General features: G+C 30.8%; 1 protein-coding gene across 2 annotated transcripts in view; it reads left to right on the top strand.

Moving 5' to 3' along the window:
• Window positions 1-18265, top strand: part of twy (fas-binding factor 1 twitchy) — a 73727-nt gene that overhangs the window by 37800 nt on the left and 17662 nt on the right. For both annotated transcript variants that reach the window (XM_075369377.1, XM_075369376.1), the window contains exons 12-14: window positions 3885-3981; window positions 7924-8075; window positions 14478-14581. In XM_075369377.1, coding sequence (XP_075225492.1) covers window positions 3885-3981; window positions 7924-8075; window positions 14478-14581 — 353 coding nt within the window. The remainder of the gene's footprint in view (window positions 1-3884; window positions 3982-7923; window positions 8076-14477; window positions 14582-18265) is intronic.

Raw genomic sequence — 18265 nt, 5'->3', positions numbered from 1 at the left:
AGACTTGCTTTGATCAGGTGATACTGTCCATATATCGGAAACTGAAAATGAGTAAAAAATATAAATGAATTGGATTTTATTACATGCTGCACTATTACAAAAGATGAAGCCTAACTATAATTTCATAAAAATGTAACATAGCTTGTTTTAAAACTATTTTTAATTTATTTTCATACAATATAATAACATACTCATACATATAACAAACAGTTATTTGGGTACTGTGTAGTTGTTAATAAAGCAATAATTAGGCAATTTCTAGTCCATTTTTTCAAGTAGGTTGTTTCTGGGACCATGTAATTTGTAGCATACAAATTTTCTAGTGTAAGGGATTCAGGAATTTTATAATTAAAAAAATTATCATTGCATTTTTTGAGATACTTAAGAGAGTTTTGATGTGTTTTGCACATGATGGACAGTTATGAAAATTATTTTAAACTGTTGCTAACTATAATCAAATAACATAATCGTTGCCAAGGACAGTATTTAGGAACTATTGGCATTATAATATAACTGATTAACTGGTTTGACTGGGCCTCAAAGTTAAATCTATTACGCTGGAAGGCTGTAGTGTAAATCTAATTGCACCATTTCAACACAGTAAAAACAACAAAAAACCTCAGAAATTAATAAAGTTTGAATACAATATGGCTTTAAAGAAAAAAAAAATAGAACATTGTCACTAAATAAACTCTAATAAACTAAATAAACCTCTAGAAAATGTAAACTGAACTATTATGACTGCACAGTCTTCTGCATTGGTCAAATCAGATGGATCTTCAGGTAAATATATAATGAATATTTAAGCTCTATAACAACATATATTCAATACTTTGCATCTCATATATGCAAATCATAAATTCAGCAACATTAAAATTTTACATTTTCACTAACAGTAACATCCTTGATGTTTTAGATTTACACAAACAAGGATCTCATCATAATATGTTCTAACATTATGAAAAATAAAAAAATTAATACTACTAAATGATTGAAAACAACTCATATTTAGCAACTTTTTTGACTAATTTCTAAATTCATGTACAACTAACAAAAAAAAAAAATCAGAAACAATCAGCCTTGGTGAGATCAGCAAATTTTACAGTAACTGATTGAAGTTTTTAGTTTACTGGTATTGGAATAAAATTACAGTGATGATGCTTGGAATTGAGATGTGACATTATATTAATGTTATATAAAAATTACTCTGGTGTTTTTGTAATGCAGTTAGACAGCTGTTTAGTTTTTTGTGATTTTGTGAACATAATATTATATATGAGTAAACATTATTAATATAAAATGCATATAATTTAATATTATAGGTATTAATTATACATTTTTTGTCATTATTTGTAACATTGAAAAATTAGTTAAAAAAAATAGTTTTGTATAAATTAATTATAAAGGTAGTTTTGACTGTGAGATTTTATGCTACCCCCTTTTTTTAATTATTCCAGAATTCTAGTCTCTCTCATTAATATTTATATTTTTGTATTTTTATTTCTGTGGTAAGATCATTAAAATTCAATAGCCTCCAAATTATAATGAAATTGTTGTAGGTTACTGTAAAAACATTCAATAATGGTGCAATCAGTGCCATGAGTATAAATGTTATGAAATCAAATTTCGTAAATACAATAAATCATTCTTGTCTTTTGTAAATAATTAAGCACTAAATGTCACTTGTCTCAATTTGGTGTGGTGATTTTATCATAAATTACTTTTAAAATAATTTCATTTTAAGTAATTAAGTATTTATAAATTAAAACATAATTATTTTTATAATTAAGTATTTCTGTAACATTTCAGTTTACTTCCATCCATTTTGAATTTTACAATGAATAAAAATCAGGTTTGTAAAAATTCTCCAAATATTTTTTATTAGGGTTTGCGGAGAATTCACCACAAAAAGTCAATCAAAACCAGTATTGAATTTGCTGAAAACTGCTTACAAACTATTTTAACTTATTTTGATTGTTCCTTGGGAGACTAAGATAAATCCTGGGCTCCACATGTAGCATGCATCAAATACTACATTAAACTAACCCAGTGGTTAAAAGGAAAAAAAGAGCATTTGCCTTTTGGCGTACCTATGATTTGCCAAGAGTCTACTGACCATTATGAGGACTGCTGTTTTTGCGTAACAAATGTTACTCATTTCAGTTCAAACGATAAAAGCAGTATTGCATACCCAAATGTTTGTTCAGCTATGAGACCAGTATCTCATAGTGCTGATTTACCAATTGCAATTGCTCCAACCTTTTGGAAAGAAATTTATGATTCCCCAGAAGACTCAACCGATAAATCCTCAATTTCAATAGATATTAATTATATTCTTAAAGAATCAAGTACTGAACCACTCCTCATCACATAAGCAGAACTGAGCAACCTAATTTGTGTCTTGTATTTGTCAAAACAACATGCAGAACTCCTAGGTTTACGTCTTAAAGAATGGAATTTATTAAACAAGGATATTAAAATTTCAGTATATAGAAATCAAAACGAAAATTTTCTGAAATACTTTAGGTTTAATTTGTTCCTGCCATGATGTTAAGGAGCTAATGTCTGAACTGGACATTGAATATGCTGCTCATGATTGGCATTTATTTAAAGTCTCATCAAAAAGAAACTTAAAGGCAATGTTGTTGCATAACTCAAATAGAATTTCTTTTATACTGGTAGCATATGCTATAGGAATAAAAGAAACATACGAAAATATGTCAAAAATTTTGAAAGCTATTAAGTATGAAAACAAAAGCTATGATGAACGTTTGTGTAAATCATTGCTGACCTGAAAGCGATAGGGCTTCTTCTCAGTCTCCAGAGTGGCTTCATAAAATATACGTGTTTGTGGGAGGATAGTCAGGCTACATATAAATACTATACAATTAAAGACTGGCCAAAAATTTTCCATATCCCACGCACAGGCTTCAAGCTTATTGTGATGATGTCATCAAATAACAAAAAAAAAAAGGAAAAAGAAATCAGTTTACCCTAGGAAAATAAAATGTCAATATTCCTATTGTCGAAGCAGATTGTATTATTTTACCACCTTACATGTAAACTAGGTCTGATAAAGAATTTTGTAAAAGCATTAGATAAAGATGGAGATGGCTTTAAATATTTAGCTGAGGTTTTTTCACAGTTAAGTGAAGCAAGATTAAAAGAGGAAATATTCATCAGGTCACAAATAAGAAAATTAATTCGTGAAAATATATTTGACAGCAAACTGAAGCCTAAAGAACTAGCAGCATGGATGTCATTCAAAGACATCGTTACTGGTTTTCTCAGAAGAAAAAATCTGAAAACCATGGTCAGCTTATAAATGAACTCGAAGTCAACTACAAGAATTTAGAATGCAGAATGTCATTGAAAATTCAGTTTTTTCACATTCTCATTTGGATTTTTTCCCTTTAAATTTGGATGACATCAGTGACAAACGAGGAGAAAGGTTTCACCAAGATATATTGCAGATGGAACGATGTTATCAAGACAGATGGGATGAATCTATGATGAGTGACTACTGGTACATGATAAAAAGAGAAGACTTCACTGAATGCAAATTATGAATGAAATTAAGATAAACATAATTTTCTGCAAAATAAAATTAGGAATTTTAATTATAATTATTATTATTATTTTTGTATTCTGTTATTTAAGTTTTTCAATATTTTAAAGGGCCATTACTAAAAATCGGAGGGTGGTGAAGAAAAACTGATTTCATTTTAAAATTCAGCATAAAAAACACATTCTAATTCACCTACTTTTATCTCAGTTAAAATTTTTTTTTTGACGTCTGTAATTAACATAAAAAATTCACTGGTCTTAACATATGTTAACTAAAATATGCAAAGTCTTCAAAGGGTTTTTGATTTTTTTTTAAGAAATGAAATTAAGCAGTGGGAAGAAAGAGAAGAAAAGTTAAAGCAGTCACAAGATAATTTATACAAAGACTATGAAGCAAAACTTAAACAATTTCAGGTAATCTATATTGATATTTTAGAAGGTTAGGTATATCAATTATTAATGTTTATTAAGTTGAACCACTTATAAATGGTGCAATAGCATGAACAGGACCTGCAGTACTTTTGAATTATTGTGAAATTGTTTGAGTAATTGACTTAAAACATATTTTATTAAATGAGATGATCCAGTCTACTTTTATGTCTGTTCAATAAATATACTGCAGATATATTAAATTTTAACTGCAAATTTATTTTCAAGAGATAAATAAGTTTTTATGTGTGTGTATGATTGCAGTTAATTTTGAGAGCTATCTAATTAATTTAATATTTTTTCTGTAGCCTCTGTTAGAGTATATTCTGATAAGAGTATTAAGTGGTTAAAATATTCTTATTACCACTGGCTGCAGTATTTTTTATTGCATGTAATTTTTGTGAGTTACAAGTCCACTGCCTGGTATTTTGTAACGTTTCCACTGGTGCATTACAAGACACCCATATCTTGTAAGATTTAGCCGTGTCTAACACTATCTATCACTTATTGATAAAAGTATTTGAGTTACTTTATTGAATGTAATTTTGATATTAATGAAAATTTATTTATTTAGAGCACATATAAACCACATATTACAAAGACACTTACAGTAACTGCAGGTGGCTGGCAAACCCTATGGTCTAAGGATGAACCTTAAAAAGAGCCAAGTTTGCAGAGTTCGCAGAGTTTGCAGAGTTTGCAGAGCCAAGTTCTTAAAAAGAACGAGTTTGCAGAGGAAAGAAAGATCTTTGTCTTTGGAACTCAAGCAGGTAGGCCATTACATATACCTTGGTCAACAGATGTGAGCTGAGGGTGATACAATCAAAGAACTTGAATGACAAGTTAAGCTTGGGTGGCAGATACTCAGGAGACTTAACATCATTTTCATTAATAAACTCCCCTTCTGTCTTTAAAAGAAAGTTTTTGATTAATGCATTTTTCCAGTCCTTACCTGTGGAAGCGAAACTTGGACATTAACTGTTCAGTCATTACAGAAGCTGTGGGTAGCACAAAGAAGTATGAAATAGTGTATGCTTGGAGTTATCAGATTGGATAGGAAGACCTGTAAATGGATCAGACTAAACTATATGATACTATCATGAAAGTTAAAAAATTAAAATGGTGGTGGGCAGGACATGTAAAAGAACTGATGGCAGATGGACTAAATTAGCACTTGAACAGATACCACTACATGTTAAACACCACAGACCAACCTATTATCAACCTAATGAGACCAAAGGCTCATTAGGTTGATAATATTATCAAGTATATTGGACCGAATTAGTAGAAGATTGCACAAGACTATAATAGTTAGAAATGTGTTGAAGAGGCCATCATTCTTCAGTGGATCGATATTGGCTGAAGTGATGATGATGATGAAATGACAAATAAGAATTACATTTTTTTTTATGTATTTCTGTTTAAAATTACTTTTGTAGTAATGTAATAATTTGTTCTATTGTCATCTGTATCTCATAACTGGAGTTATATAAAGTAATGTTTGAAAAAATAAATATTTTTAAGGACATCTTCATCTTGTACACAGCACTGGATTATTTCATTTAGTCAGTCAGAACAGCCTTCTGCCTGATAGCCAATCATACAGTTTTTTATGAATTTTGAAATTTATTTGTCTTCATAATATCTTATACCTGTACATTAAATTCTGCAAGGCAGCTGCAGCCTACAAAGTTAAAACGTGCATAGGTTAAAAGGGTCATATTTGAAAATTATTATTATTTTTTGAATATGCTTTTTTTTCAAAGGTTTTGGTAAGCACTTCTGATATTAACAGTGACTTGTGACTCATCAGGCTGCCACAACTGTTGTGGATATGACACCTGATAAATAAATAAATGCATAATATATTTACATTTATGTATAAACTAATTAATGTATAAACTAAAATATTGTAAGTAATAAAAATAATATCACTATTCTTCAATTTAATTTTCTCATTTATTCATCAACTTTGATAGTAGTTTTTGTTTTGTATTATCTTTGTTACCCTCTCTAACAAATTGACACTTAATTGGCCAACCCTGATACTATCATCAGTTATTGGTACTGGTTCATGTACTTGATTCTGGCCACACAATTTTTCCAGTTCCATTGCAAAAGTTATGATTTTTCTCCATCAAGTATCGTTTTGCTTGAGCCACTTGATTTACTTTTAATATACCTCCACAAAAAAGAAATCAGGAAAGGTAATATACTCTGAATTTAGTAGTCGTGGTATTTGACTCTTTCCCAATCCACTAGTTTGAAAATTGTTACATCCAAATATTCAGAACTTGCAGTATAATTGTAATTTTACCAGAAAATCACCCACATTTGAAACTCTTTTGGCAGAGTTATTCTGTCATCTCCAGGTAAATATTTGGAGAAATTACTGAAAATATTATTGTTTTTTCGTATTAATATAATAGTATTCTGAGGTAAAAATATTAAAATAAAAAAGAAAGTACAACAAACTTGTGATGCGTCAGATTAAACTAAACATTTACCCTTGGGTTGTCTCCTTATTTCTAAAATAACATGCTAACTGGTTCTCTGAAACCCAAACATGCACATTGTATCTATTAATGCTCCTAAACATAGCTTGATCAACATAATAAACACATTTGCTTATATCAATTCTGTGCAAAATCTCCACATAAAATACTACAAATTGGAGAAAATTGCCTGGCTTTGTGATCCACAGTGTATATTCTTATTTATACATGTAACTGCTGCCATTTATAAAATTTTAACTATTGTAACCTGAAATATGTGAAACTCATTTAAAATGTAACCATTTGATTTCCCAGGATTATAGAGAAAACTTCTAAGGTAATGTCAGCTTTTACAAACTCTGCTTACCATATTTTATAGGTTTTATATAAATGCATAAGGCTAACTTCATTTTGTACTTTTATTTTCTCTCCATTTTCACCTCTATGTATATCTATATAATCTATATAATGTAACATCTTATTAGATTTTATTCAGTTTAAAATTTGGTTTATTGCTAAACATTCATATATTACTGTGATTTAACCTTTTATAAAGTTGTTTTGCATTTCTACACAAGTAGGTCAGACCCTTCAAATCTCTAAATAGTCTGCCTAATGAAATAGATTTAAGTTTCTTATTCTCAGATATTTCCATTCTAATTTTCTTCCTTCTTGGGAGCTACATAATCATGTGTCATTTCCAATAGACCCACTTTACACATATGCTGTTTAAGGTAAAAGTATCCTGTTAATCTTTTCATTTGTAAACTATTTACTTCTATTGCAGCAATGTTCAACTTTGGTGGTATGGTCCATCTAAGTTTTATACAGTACCCTTGACCAGGGAAGCTTAGTTTTCCTTCTTAGTTCTCTTTGTTTTATTTTAATAGATAGCATTTAACCATGAATCTTTCAGAAAAGAAAAAAAGCATAATAATTCTTTATGATTTTATTATAGCCTTGTCTTATATGTTATTGTTGCCCACAGTAAGGTTGGCCATTTGTATCTGCTCTGTCTCCTAAGTGACCCCGTCATATTACTCTCTATCTCCTCACCACCAATCACTTGCTACCATTTTGTTCAGTTATCTATCCATCTAATCCTGGCTCTGGATTTTCTTCTTTCCTAAATTCTTTAGTATTCTTTCCTAAATTCCAGTTTTTTGATGCTTGATGGACCCACTTTCATCATTGGTACCTGGTTATTTACCCTTACAAACCATACTATATGTTTGCTTCCATTGTTTATATTTTTTTATATTTGAACCATTTATTTCTCTCTCTGGGTAGTCCTTAGATTTTTATTACAAATTTAATTTTAATACTTTCCGGCTGTCAGCTTCTACAGTTAATTTTAGATAGTTTTTTGCTTCTTGAAAATTGTTTTATTAGTGATTTAATTTTTCATATGGTTGTTGTTATTATTTTTCAGGAAAATGAGTTGCAATTAATTGAACAACATAACATGAGGATCGAAAATTTACAAAAAGAGCGATTATCTGACCTCAGGCAAATGGGCGAATTCCATAGATTGGCAATGGAACAAGTTGCCAGTGTTGGTAAAATATTATTTGAAGATTCTAGGTATGATTATTTTATTTATTTTTTGATTATTTTGTAATTAGTATTTAATTTTAATAAATTACAATTTTTTTTTTAAATTCAAATTTTATCTTATACTTTTTTCGATGCTGTAGGCTTCATTACTTTTTGAACTATATGTTACAAATATCCATTACAATCATTATATTTGTCATTTAGAAATTAAATTTATATAGAGGTTTAGATAATATTTATAATTTAGATGATGTAACATTGAAGAACCAATTGAACAATGGTTGACATAATAAAGAATGAATATGGGGATTTATAACTGGATAACAATATGTTAATAGATTGCGTTAAAAATTCAATAAGTCAACAAGAATATGATGCTGATAATATTCAACTTATTGTGGAAAATATTAACATAGTGTTAAGTGACGCTAAAAGTGAGAACGATAATAATATTAGTGCAGAAAAAGATTAATGGGAACATCGGGTATAAATGAATTGAGCCTATAAGTTCCTGCTGTAATGACATTTTTTTAAGCTTTGAATATTATTAATGCATATTCATTTATGATCTTTTTGTCACATCCTAAAGATACAATTGAACAATTTTTTATTATAAAAAAAAAACAAGCCTCATAGTTAATTTAAGATAGAGAGATATTGTTGAACAAGTCAGGCCTCTTTACTCATCATCTTATGTGGAGGCGGCTGGCAAAACAGGAAGGACCCTTGATGCTCTTACATGTTTAACTAGCAGGGACCCTGAACCGGGAAGAGATGGCTCATACTCTCGATGGCAAACTCAGTTCTGCTATATGCAGTGCTGGTGTAGGTGGGAGGCTCTGGAGAGGGCGAGGAATGAGAGGCTGCTGCTCTCACTCCTGAGTTGGGCAGCGATCAAGATGGCTTCTACATATCGTACAATTTCAGGCGATGCGGTAGAGGTCATTGCTAGGGTCCCGCCCCTGATTCGTCTAAGGGCAACATAGCTAACAAGAAGGTACAAGAGGATGACGAAGGCTAAGATGTGGGGAATGCTACTTTAGATGTGGCAGACCAGATGGGATGCCACCACAGGGCCTCTGGACAAAGAGACTAATTCCCAGAATTGGGCCATGGATTGGGAGAAGGCATGTGGAGGTGGGTTACTATCTCACCCAGCTCCTCTCTGACCACAGGATTGTCATGGTTTACTTACATTAATTCGGAAGAAGAGCCTCCACAGTGTGTGCATATTGTACGCTAGTAGGCACACCATAGCACACGCTTTTTAACTGTGCTCGGTGGGATCATGTCAGGGCTCAGATGGGACTGGCGTAGCTAACCCCAGATAACATTGTGATGAAAATGCTTTGCAATTCTGGAAAATTCTGGGCTTGGAGAAAATGCTCGGAAAATTCTGAGCACAAAGGAAGAGGAGGGCACACTCAGAGAGGCAGCTCTGCAAGGCTAGGAACAGGACTTACTGATGAGGAATGCTTGTTGTGAGGAAGTAACGGCCATGCGATGCTTGATGATGCCATGATCAAGGGGATTTTTTATTGTTTTGTTTTATTGGATCTTCATGTTAATGTGTTTGTTTAATGTAATCAGCACTGGAATGGTGTATCAGACTTTGTTATATTATTTGTGTTTTCATTGTTTTTATTGTTCTTGTTTGCCGGTCATGGAAGAAGACTACTTGTCAGTCATAGAGGAGTAGGGTTATGTGTTCTTGACGGAATTGGAAGGGTCAATGAGTCTAATCAATTATTCTGCGGGAATTTTTCTTTTTAATTCTCAACTTGCAGTTTTTTTAAATTATGACTTAATTTCAAATGAAATTGAAATTTATCATTTTATATTAAATATATTCTTGCATTTTATTCAAAAATTATCTTGTCAGTTTGTGAGTATAAAGATTTATTGAAAAATAATATTTCATTGATTGATAAAGAATATTTTTTTTTTCATTTTTGAGTAGTCAAGGAGACTGTCTCAGTGTTAACATTATAATTATAAAATCAGCTGTTAGTAGTTACTAAATACTAGTAACTATATAACCTCATTATAGAGGTTACAAGTATTTCACTTTGTGTTCTAAATAAAAGTTTTGATTGCTGAGATTTTTTATTTGCTGTTCTCAATTAAGGATCCGTATTTGTAAAAGGGAAAACGATTTTTAACATTTATATTTATAAATTATGTATAAAAAATATTTATTCATTTATTAATATTGATTATCATCAAGCACTATCATTTTTTTAATGCAGAAGATGAAATGTATAAAATGATAAAATAATTTCATCTTTGAATTAAAAAGTATCAGATCTTTGCTGAAATTAAATCTGAGATTAGTTGGTGTGAAGTTATTTGTATAGTTCAAACAAATGCAAAATTGATTTTCAATACCAGTATTAATAGATAATTCGTTATATTGTAATTAGATAGAATATATCATTCTACTAGCCAGTTGAGAGACATATTCTGATCCTTAGGTGATCCAGCATTTATTATTAAATTAAATTTATTATTACTGTGGAAATAATAAATTACGAAATAAATTTCTCTTTATCCATGTCATTTTTACATTTACATTTGGTCGTAGACTGAGTGTAGTGAAATTTTATAGTGCCATTTTCAGGTCTCGGATTGTAAGATAAGTATAGACAATGTAACAGTTGAAATTTCTCAAATATGTTATCAACTTAAGTAAATTTCATTCTTCATAAACTAGTTAATGTTTTTTGATCATTTTTTGTTTTTTCTTCATTACTTGAACAGATGGCAATGTACACAGAAAAAACATTGTTTGAACTTTTAAATATTAATAATATAATTTTATAATTTAAAATAATAAATTAGAAAATTAATATTAAAAATAAACTGTAAATATATAATAAAGAAATTGATATTGTTAAAAGTAATACAATTTTTCTCACTGAGAAAAATGTGTTGTTTTTTTTCATTATTATTAATCTCGCAACTAATTTTTAAATATAAAAAATAACATAGTAAGCTTTAGATTTTTTACAGCTATAATAATAAAAATAATATATTTTTTTTAAATTAAGGAAACATTTTTATTAAAAATTTAATGATTATATATATATATATATATGTGTGTGTGTTATTTCTAACAATATTTATTTTTAAAAAAAAAAAAATTTATTTTATTTTGCATATAAATTTTACTATAAATTAATTTTTATACAGATATTCTTTCTGTATTAACACACATATACATTCCAATTAAAATGAGTTCAAGATTCTTACAAATAATTTTACGTGTGCATTTTAACATAGTGAGTACAAGACTAAAGAAAAATTACATAAAGAATAAAAGGCTTCAACATAATCACATTTCTTAGAATAACTGCTACTCCAGACATGCCTACCTGTAATGCTTACATCTGCTAAATACTATATTCTAACTAATATATATATATATATAAAGTTAGAATGTGTGTATGTGTGTGTATACACATGCGTGCATGCATGCACGCACGCATGCATGAGGTCTATAAATAAAGTAATGAGAATAGATTTTTTTGGCAGCCAAAGTGGCAACACTAAAGTTACTAGTAAACATATGGTTATACGAACAGCTGATTTATATTAGGTATTAATATTTTTAATCTATTGTTGCCATGGGAGATGTAAACAAACGTTTTGTGAAACAAGTTTTTGTTGTGCGTTACAAAAATTAGTGATGATTATGAGCAACGTTGTGCAATCAAGTTTTGTGTTAAAATCTGTGAGAATGCTACTGAAACTTTTTGAAAATTAAAAAGTGTGTGTGGAGTGACACTCTGTTGACACTGTCACGAGCCCAAGTTGTTAGGTGGTTTGAACCATTTTCAGATGGCCAGGAATCAGTTGTGGATGATCCACATTCTGGAAGACCATTAACGTCAAAAAGTGACAACAATTTTGAGCGAATCAGAGACGATACGGTACGACTGGCAATTAACTATCAAAATGATTGCAGAACAATTGAAATTGAACCATACCACAGTCCATCAAATTTTGACAAACGAATTGGACATGAAAAAATTTTGTGCAAAATTGGTTCCAAAAAACCTCACTGTTGAACAGAAAAACAATAGGATAGAAATGAGCAATTAAAACCATGCTAATTTGTTTCTTCGATAGTAATGGTATTTTCCGTAAGGCATTTTTGTCAACAGGACAGACTGTAAATCAATATGTTTACCAAGAAATTCTTGAAAGACTCTGGAAAAGAATTGCCTACCTGAGACCAGCCATCAAAGGCAACTGGATCCTGCATCATGACAATGCATCTTGTCACACTGCCCTATCAATCAGTGAGTTTTTGGTAAAGAAAAACATTTCTGTAGTTCCTCAAGCACCTTATTCATAGACTTGGGTCCTTGTGACTTTTTCCTGTTCCCAACTTTAAGAAAACACCTCAAAGGACACCATTTTGGAACGGTAGAAAACATTAAAAAAAATGTAACCAACCATCTGAAGGATATTCCGGTTTCTGAGTTCCAACACTGCTATGAAGAGTGGGAAAACTGTTAAAGCGTTGCGTAGCTTCCTAAGGGAACTTAAAGGTGATAGATTCTATATAATAGGTGATTTTTTTAGAGTGATAGAACTTTGAATTGAAATAAATCACATAAAATGGTAAGTTTGAAGCCAATTTTGTTTTTATCTGAACGATAACTTTCTGACATTTAATTTTTGAAAAAAATTCCCGGCATATGTCCACCACAACTAGCTTTGATTAACTGGATTCGACAGTCCAATTTTGAACTACTTTTTCAAGTAATTGGATTCGTATTTCGTTAATAACACGAGTTATGTTTGCTTCCAAAGCATCAATTGTTGCTGGTTTATAAGCATAAACCAGAGACTCTACGTATCCCTTAAGAAAATAATCCACCAGCGTTACATCACATGATCTTGGAGGCCAGTTCACTGGACCATTTCGTGAAATAATTTTGTCGTTAAATTGTTGTTTCAATAAATCAATTGTTTCGGTAGCAGTATGAGGTGTGGCACCATCCTGTTGAAACCAGAACTGTTGCAGGTCGATGTCATGAAAAATTTTTAAACCATTAATCACTGATCATGATCTGTAATGATTACCATTGATAGTAACATGCTCTTCAGCCTCATTTTTAAAGAAATAAGGACCGATGATGCCTCCAGCATGTAACCCTCACCATACAGTGCATTTTTCAGGATGCAATGGAGATTCATAAATTTGCTGAAGATATGTCTTGCTCCATATACGGTAATTGTGCTTGTTGACAACCATTTAACCAGAAAAGAGCTTCGTCACTAAATTTAATTTTTCAATAAAAAAGTGGATCTGTTTCCACTTGATTTAGGCACCATTCACCAAACAAACAACGCTTACTATGGTCTTGCAGCTTCAGTTCTTGCACCAATTTCATCTTGTATGACCAAGATCTTTACGTAAAATTTTCCATGTAGTGGATGGACAAAGTCCAAGTTGTTGAGAACAGCAATGAATAGACACATTTGAATCTTCTTCAACACTATCACTGACAGCACCGATATTTTCATCTGTACTTGCAGATCTTTGTCTTTTTGTTGCTTTTTCGTTGAGTAGAGTAAACGTTTATCAAAATTTATCAATAGTTTGAAGAATAAGTTTTTTTGAGGACGATTATGTGCACCATAAAAATTACAAAGTGCTGTATACGTTTGGTGAATAGAACATTGGTTTTGGAAATATATTTCCACAATTTGTAAACATTGTTGCGGCATCAGTTTTTCCATGATCATTTGCCAATTCTCACTGATGTGAAATGACAAAAACAAAATGTCATCAAAACAAAACAAATGACAGCTATCTCTATCAAAATTTCTATCACTCAAAAAAGTTTTTCTGAACCAGTCTCATTACTTTATTTACAGGCCACATGTGCATGCGTGTGTGTAAATCATTTTGAAATTATTTAAAACATTTTTAAATTTATTTAAATAAGGCATTGAATCTGTAAAAAAAATTAAGGGAGTTCGATGAGTGTGGAAGTTAACAAAATCCAAAACTATATTATTTTTTTTAATGTGTTTTATATCTAGTAGTTGGCTTGTTGGCTGGCTTTTTCAAATCTAAATTGCACTGAAAAATAAATTTTTAGATGTTAGCATCTATTGTTTTTGATGTACTGATTTTTTAAAATTATTCATTACTTTAGATTCTGTACAATATTCTGATCCTGAAATATATACTACAGCCTCAGCTTTTTGCTCCAGTTAATCCTTTGTCTTCTCTAAATAGTTTTTTGTCTATACTTTCTTCTACTTCTAGGTTAACTAAATTTGTATATTATCATTGAAATGTGGTTAATACGCTTGTTATTAATTTCTTTGTAGTATTTTCACCTTAATATGTGTAATTGTGCATGTTTTCTTAATGAAATTTTTCATAAATAATTTTCAATGTTATAGATTAATTGAAAGTAAAAGAGCAATTGAAGCTCAAAGGCCTGCAGATGAATCAGAGTTGTCTGCTAGAGAGTTAACAATCCTAAAGAAAGAAAGAGAATTGTCTGGTAAGAGAGGTTAACTTACTTTTTCAGTTATATATGATCAATGTTAATTTTTTTTTGATTGTATGTCCTTCATTTTCATGAACCATTTTCACATCACCATCCTCATTCACTTTACTCTTGCTCTACCCCTCAACCCTCAAACAAATCATTCTCTCTTTCTAATTTAAGGTAACATTTTCTTTGACAATCTTTGTTTTAACATTCTATTTATGTGTCCAAATCTTCTGAGTTATGACCTAATTTAAACCTTTTTGTAGGGCTTATATTATCCTAGATTAAATCCTTGTAATTAAAATACCATTTGCCATCAGCACTCTTTCATTCATTTTCTCTTAAAAGTTTCTTGATGTTTCTTCTTGCATTCACTTCCTCTTAGAGATTTCAATTCTCTAAGAAATTTAGAAAAGAATTCATATTTTTTTCCAAATACATAAATTCTTGAACTCAAAGAATTAATACTTTTCATAACATTATTTTTTACTCCTGTGCAGTTTCTCTATATTTCTCTTGCACTCCCTTGCTCTTCTACATACAAAATTTCATTCTAATCTTCTCAGTTTCATCTTTCTAGATTCAGATTGACTTCCATATCCACCTGTATCTCTCACGGTTATGAAACCATTTGTGAATAACATACTACCTGTGTTTTTTTCTTACTTTATTTCATTCTGATCCCATCCATATCAATGATAAAGAAGAGGTTAAAGTCTTTCTCCTCTTATTAATCTGTGTTAACCTCTTTCAATGCACTTTGAAACTGATTATAGTGTTCCATAAAACTGATAATCTTCCATGAAAATCAGAACAATATTCTCTTCACTCAGAAAACAACTGCAATGATTTTTCTGGCTGAAAAACTTAATAACCACTTTTTTTTTAGCAAATATGGTGCAACTTATTTGAGACTTGAGTCTCATTCCCTGTAACAATTTTATTAAAAACAAGAGCATTGTATTCAGTATTGTAATAGTAGGTACAGATAAGTACCAGTTTCACCCATAGTTGTTCATAAAGAAGTTTAGACACAGCATGTACAAAGTAGTATTTTTTCATTCTATAATGAAATTGTGAAATAATCTAAAGAAGTACTCCCAGTACTTCTCAGTACTGAGTAAGAAGTACTCTGTACTCTGTTGCGAATAATGATTTCATCGTTTTTGGTTCTGTAAAGTTACATATATTTTTGGTCCAAAAATATGGTCCTATCCTAACTCACACCCGATACTACACCTTGATATTACCCAAGAAGAAGAGCGCTGTGCTTCCATGCTCTGAACTGAACAGGGAACTATATTTCATAAAAAAAAGAAATCATGACAAATTTTTAATTTATCATTTTTAATTTTTAATTTGATTTTTTAATTAGAAATTTAGCTTATGGTAATTTCTATGTAAATTTAATGTATTGTTTCATTAAAATTGCTGCTGGTTATAACTAAAAGAATTTCAGTTACAAGCTGGGTTGATTTGATCAAGAATTTTACAATTGACATGCCTGAAACATTTTTATCTCTTAATAGATAATATCTGTTTTGATTCTGTCTGGCAGCTGATGAGCTGTGCGTCTGTGGGGAGATCCAGTCAAATCAACACCTGATGTTTGACTTTCCTGCTCTTGGGGAGGGGGGCCAGAGACCAGGCCACCCTGGAACTTAGAGGTCAAGGGGAAAACTGGCCACTCACAAGCGGCGAGTCAATGTGGTGAGAGCCACATTGTCGGACCGTGTGGGAGTTCCTTGATGCGGTTGCTATGTTCAACCAACATCAGTAGATTACTAAAGGAAAAGACTCCTAAGCACTGCTGTGGGAAGCTAACCTTCCCACATATATATGATATATATGGCAGACCACCAGTCAATTAGGGCTCCAAGTACTTTTGGACAGATTTAATATGGTGCTGGCATTCAGCAATCTAGGCGTGGCAGTGAATTGCTGTGTAGACAAAGTAAATTTTAATTTATGGATGTCCTATATATTTTTAGTAGTTGACGGGGTGCGCCTACCCATTTTTGTAAATATATGACTACGTAAGCCGATGGTGTATGGCACTGTGCTTAGTCTGCTCACGCTGTTATGTAAGCTCTAGGAGCTATTTAGGACACTGGTCACTAAACTGTTTCAAGGCTCAGTAGCTGTTTGTGGCACAGACATTCGGTCTTATGCTTTAGAGCGACAGAATGGGGTGGTGGTGGTGGGAGAAATGCCAAGCAAACCAATCTCTTAATAGATTTAGAAGTTTAATAAGGAAGCCGACAAACAGTTATATTTAAAATGTAATAAAAATTAAAAATATGTATATAAAACAAAAAGGAAAAATATAATTAATGATATTAAGGATGTAAATAATTTTGAGAGATTGTGAATTCTTTGAAAGGAAAAACATTTTATTTTTTAGACAAAAGTTGATCCAGGAGCTGGGTTAACTGCTTCAAGGGTTTATTTAATGTTCCTTTACCATCTAGTAGACTATAGTGTGTAGATTCTTTTTAGATATTTAATATATGGATAAGCCTTTTGAAACAGGTGTGTTAATATGACTGATAAGATTACATCAGAATTTTGGAAGTATATATCACTTCTTCTCTTGGTGTTACTTTTAATTACTTTTACTAGATCTCTAGAAAGGGGCAGTTTCAAATTCTTTTAAAAACGATGATTTTCCAATTATAAAAAAGTTAGCTGAGATATTGCTTTTGTTATTACAGAATATATTATAGAATAAATATGTTATTTCTGTACTATTTATTATGTAGTGATATATTTTAATAATTCTTTAGGGAAAACGTTTACAGGTTTGTCTCTAGGAAGGTTGCTAGTATGGCAAATAATATTTTGGTGGAGTTCAATATAGTATTTGCCAGAAAGGGCTTCTCTACACCGAACAGTGTCTTAAATTTGATCAGTTTGGTGAAAATAAAGCTGAATTTAGAGAAAAGCAAGGTTTATTTTTTTTTTTAATGGATGGATTTTTTAAGTATTAGTATGGGTATCACAAGCAGTGGTATCTATTGAGCTAACTTTTTTGCATTATTTTATTAATGAGTACTTTTTGGAGAATGGTATTTATATTTGTGAAAGGAGGTAAAAGGTTTTAGCATACGTTGTCAACCTTTATATTAATGGCTTCACATTCAGGTACCCTAAAATGTATGATAACTCGCTACAAAAGTATTTGAGTGTGTAGAATTTGAGGTTAAAGGAATCTAAAATAAAAAATAATAATTTTTCTTTTGTATAAGTGAAGAAAATCAAATTGAGAGAAATGATATTTTATTAGGGAAGAAATTGAAGTTGTTGGTAATATCTTGGCCCAGTTTTTAGTAACAAAGTTATTATTAGTGAAATCCTAGAGAAAATTAAAAAAGGCAAAGCTTGGACTTGAGTTCAGTATGAAACCACTTAATAACTAAGTGTGTGATAGCACATCTCAGACCATTTTTTTATGAAGCTTAAATTTGGGGTTGTTGGTATGGTTAAGTGAAAATGTTATTTAAACACTTTATTAAATGTTGGGCCTGTCAGAATAAAATCATATTATTAAGATACTAAGCACGGGAGTTGAAAGGTTACTTAAGTTGTTTGCACATGAAGTAGTTAAGTAGAATATTTTTTGGTTGAATAACTGTATTTCAACATTTTCTTAGGAGAATTACTGTTTATTGAGAGTGTTTGGTCATGGTGAGA

Source organism: Lycorma delicatula, chromosome 6 (genome assembly GCF_047948215.1).
Source record: "Lycorma delicatula isolate Av1 chromosome 6, ASM4794821v1, whole genome shotgun sequence".
Taxonomy (NCBI): Eukaryota; Metazoa; Arthropoda; class Insecta; order Hemiptera; family Fulgoridae; genus Lycorma; species Lycorma delicatula.
This window is presented reverse-complemented; position numbering and strand designations above follow the sequence as displayed.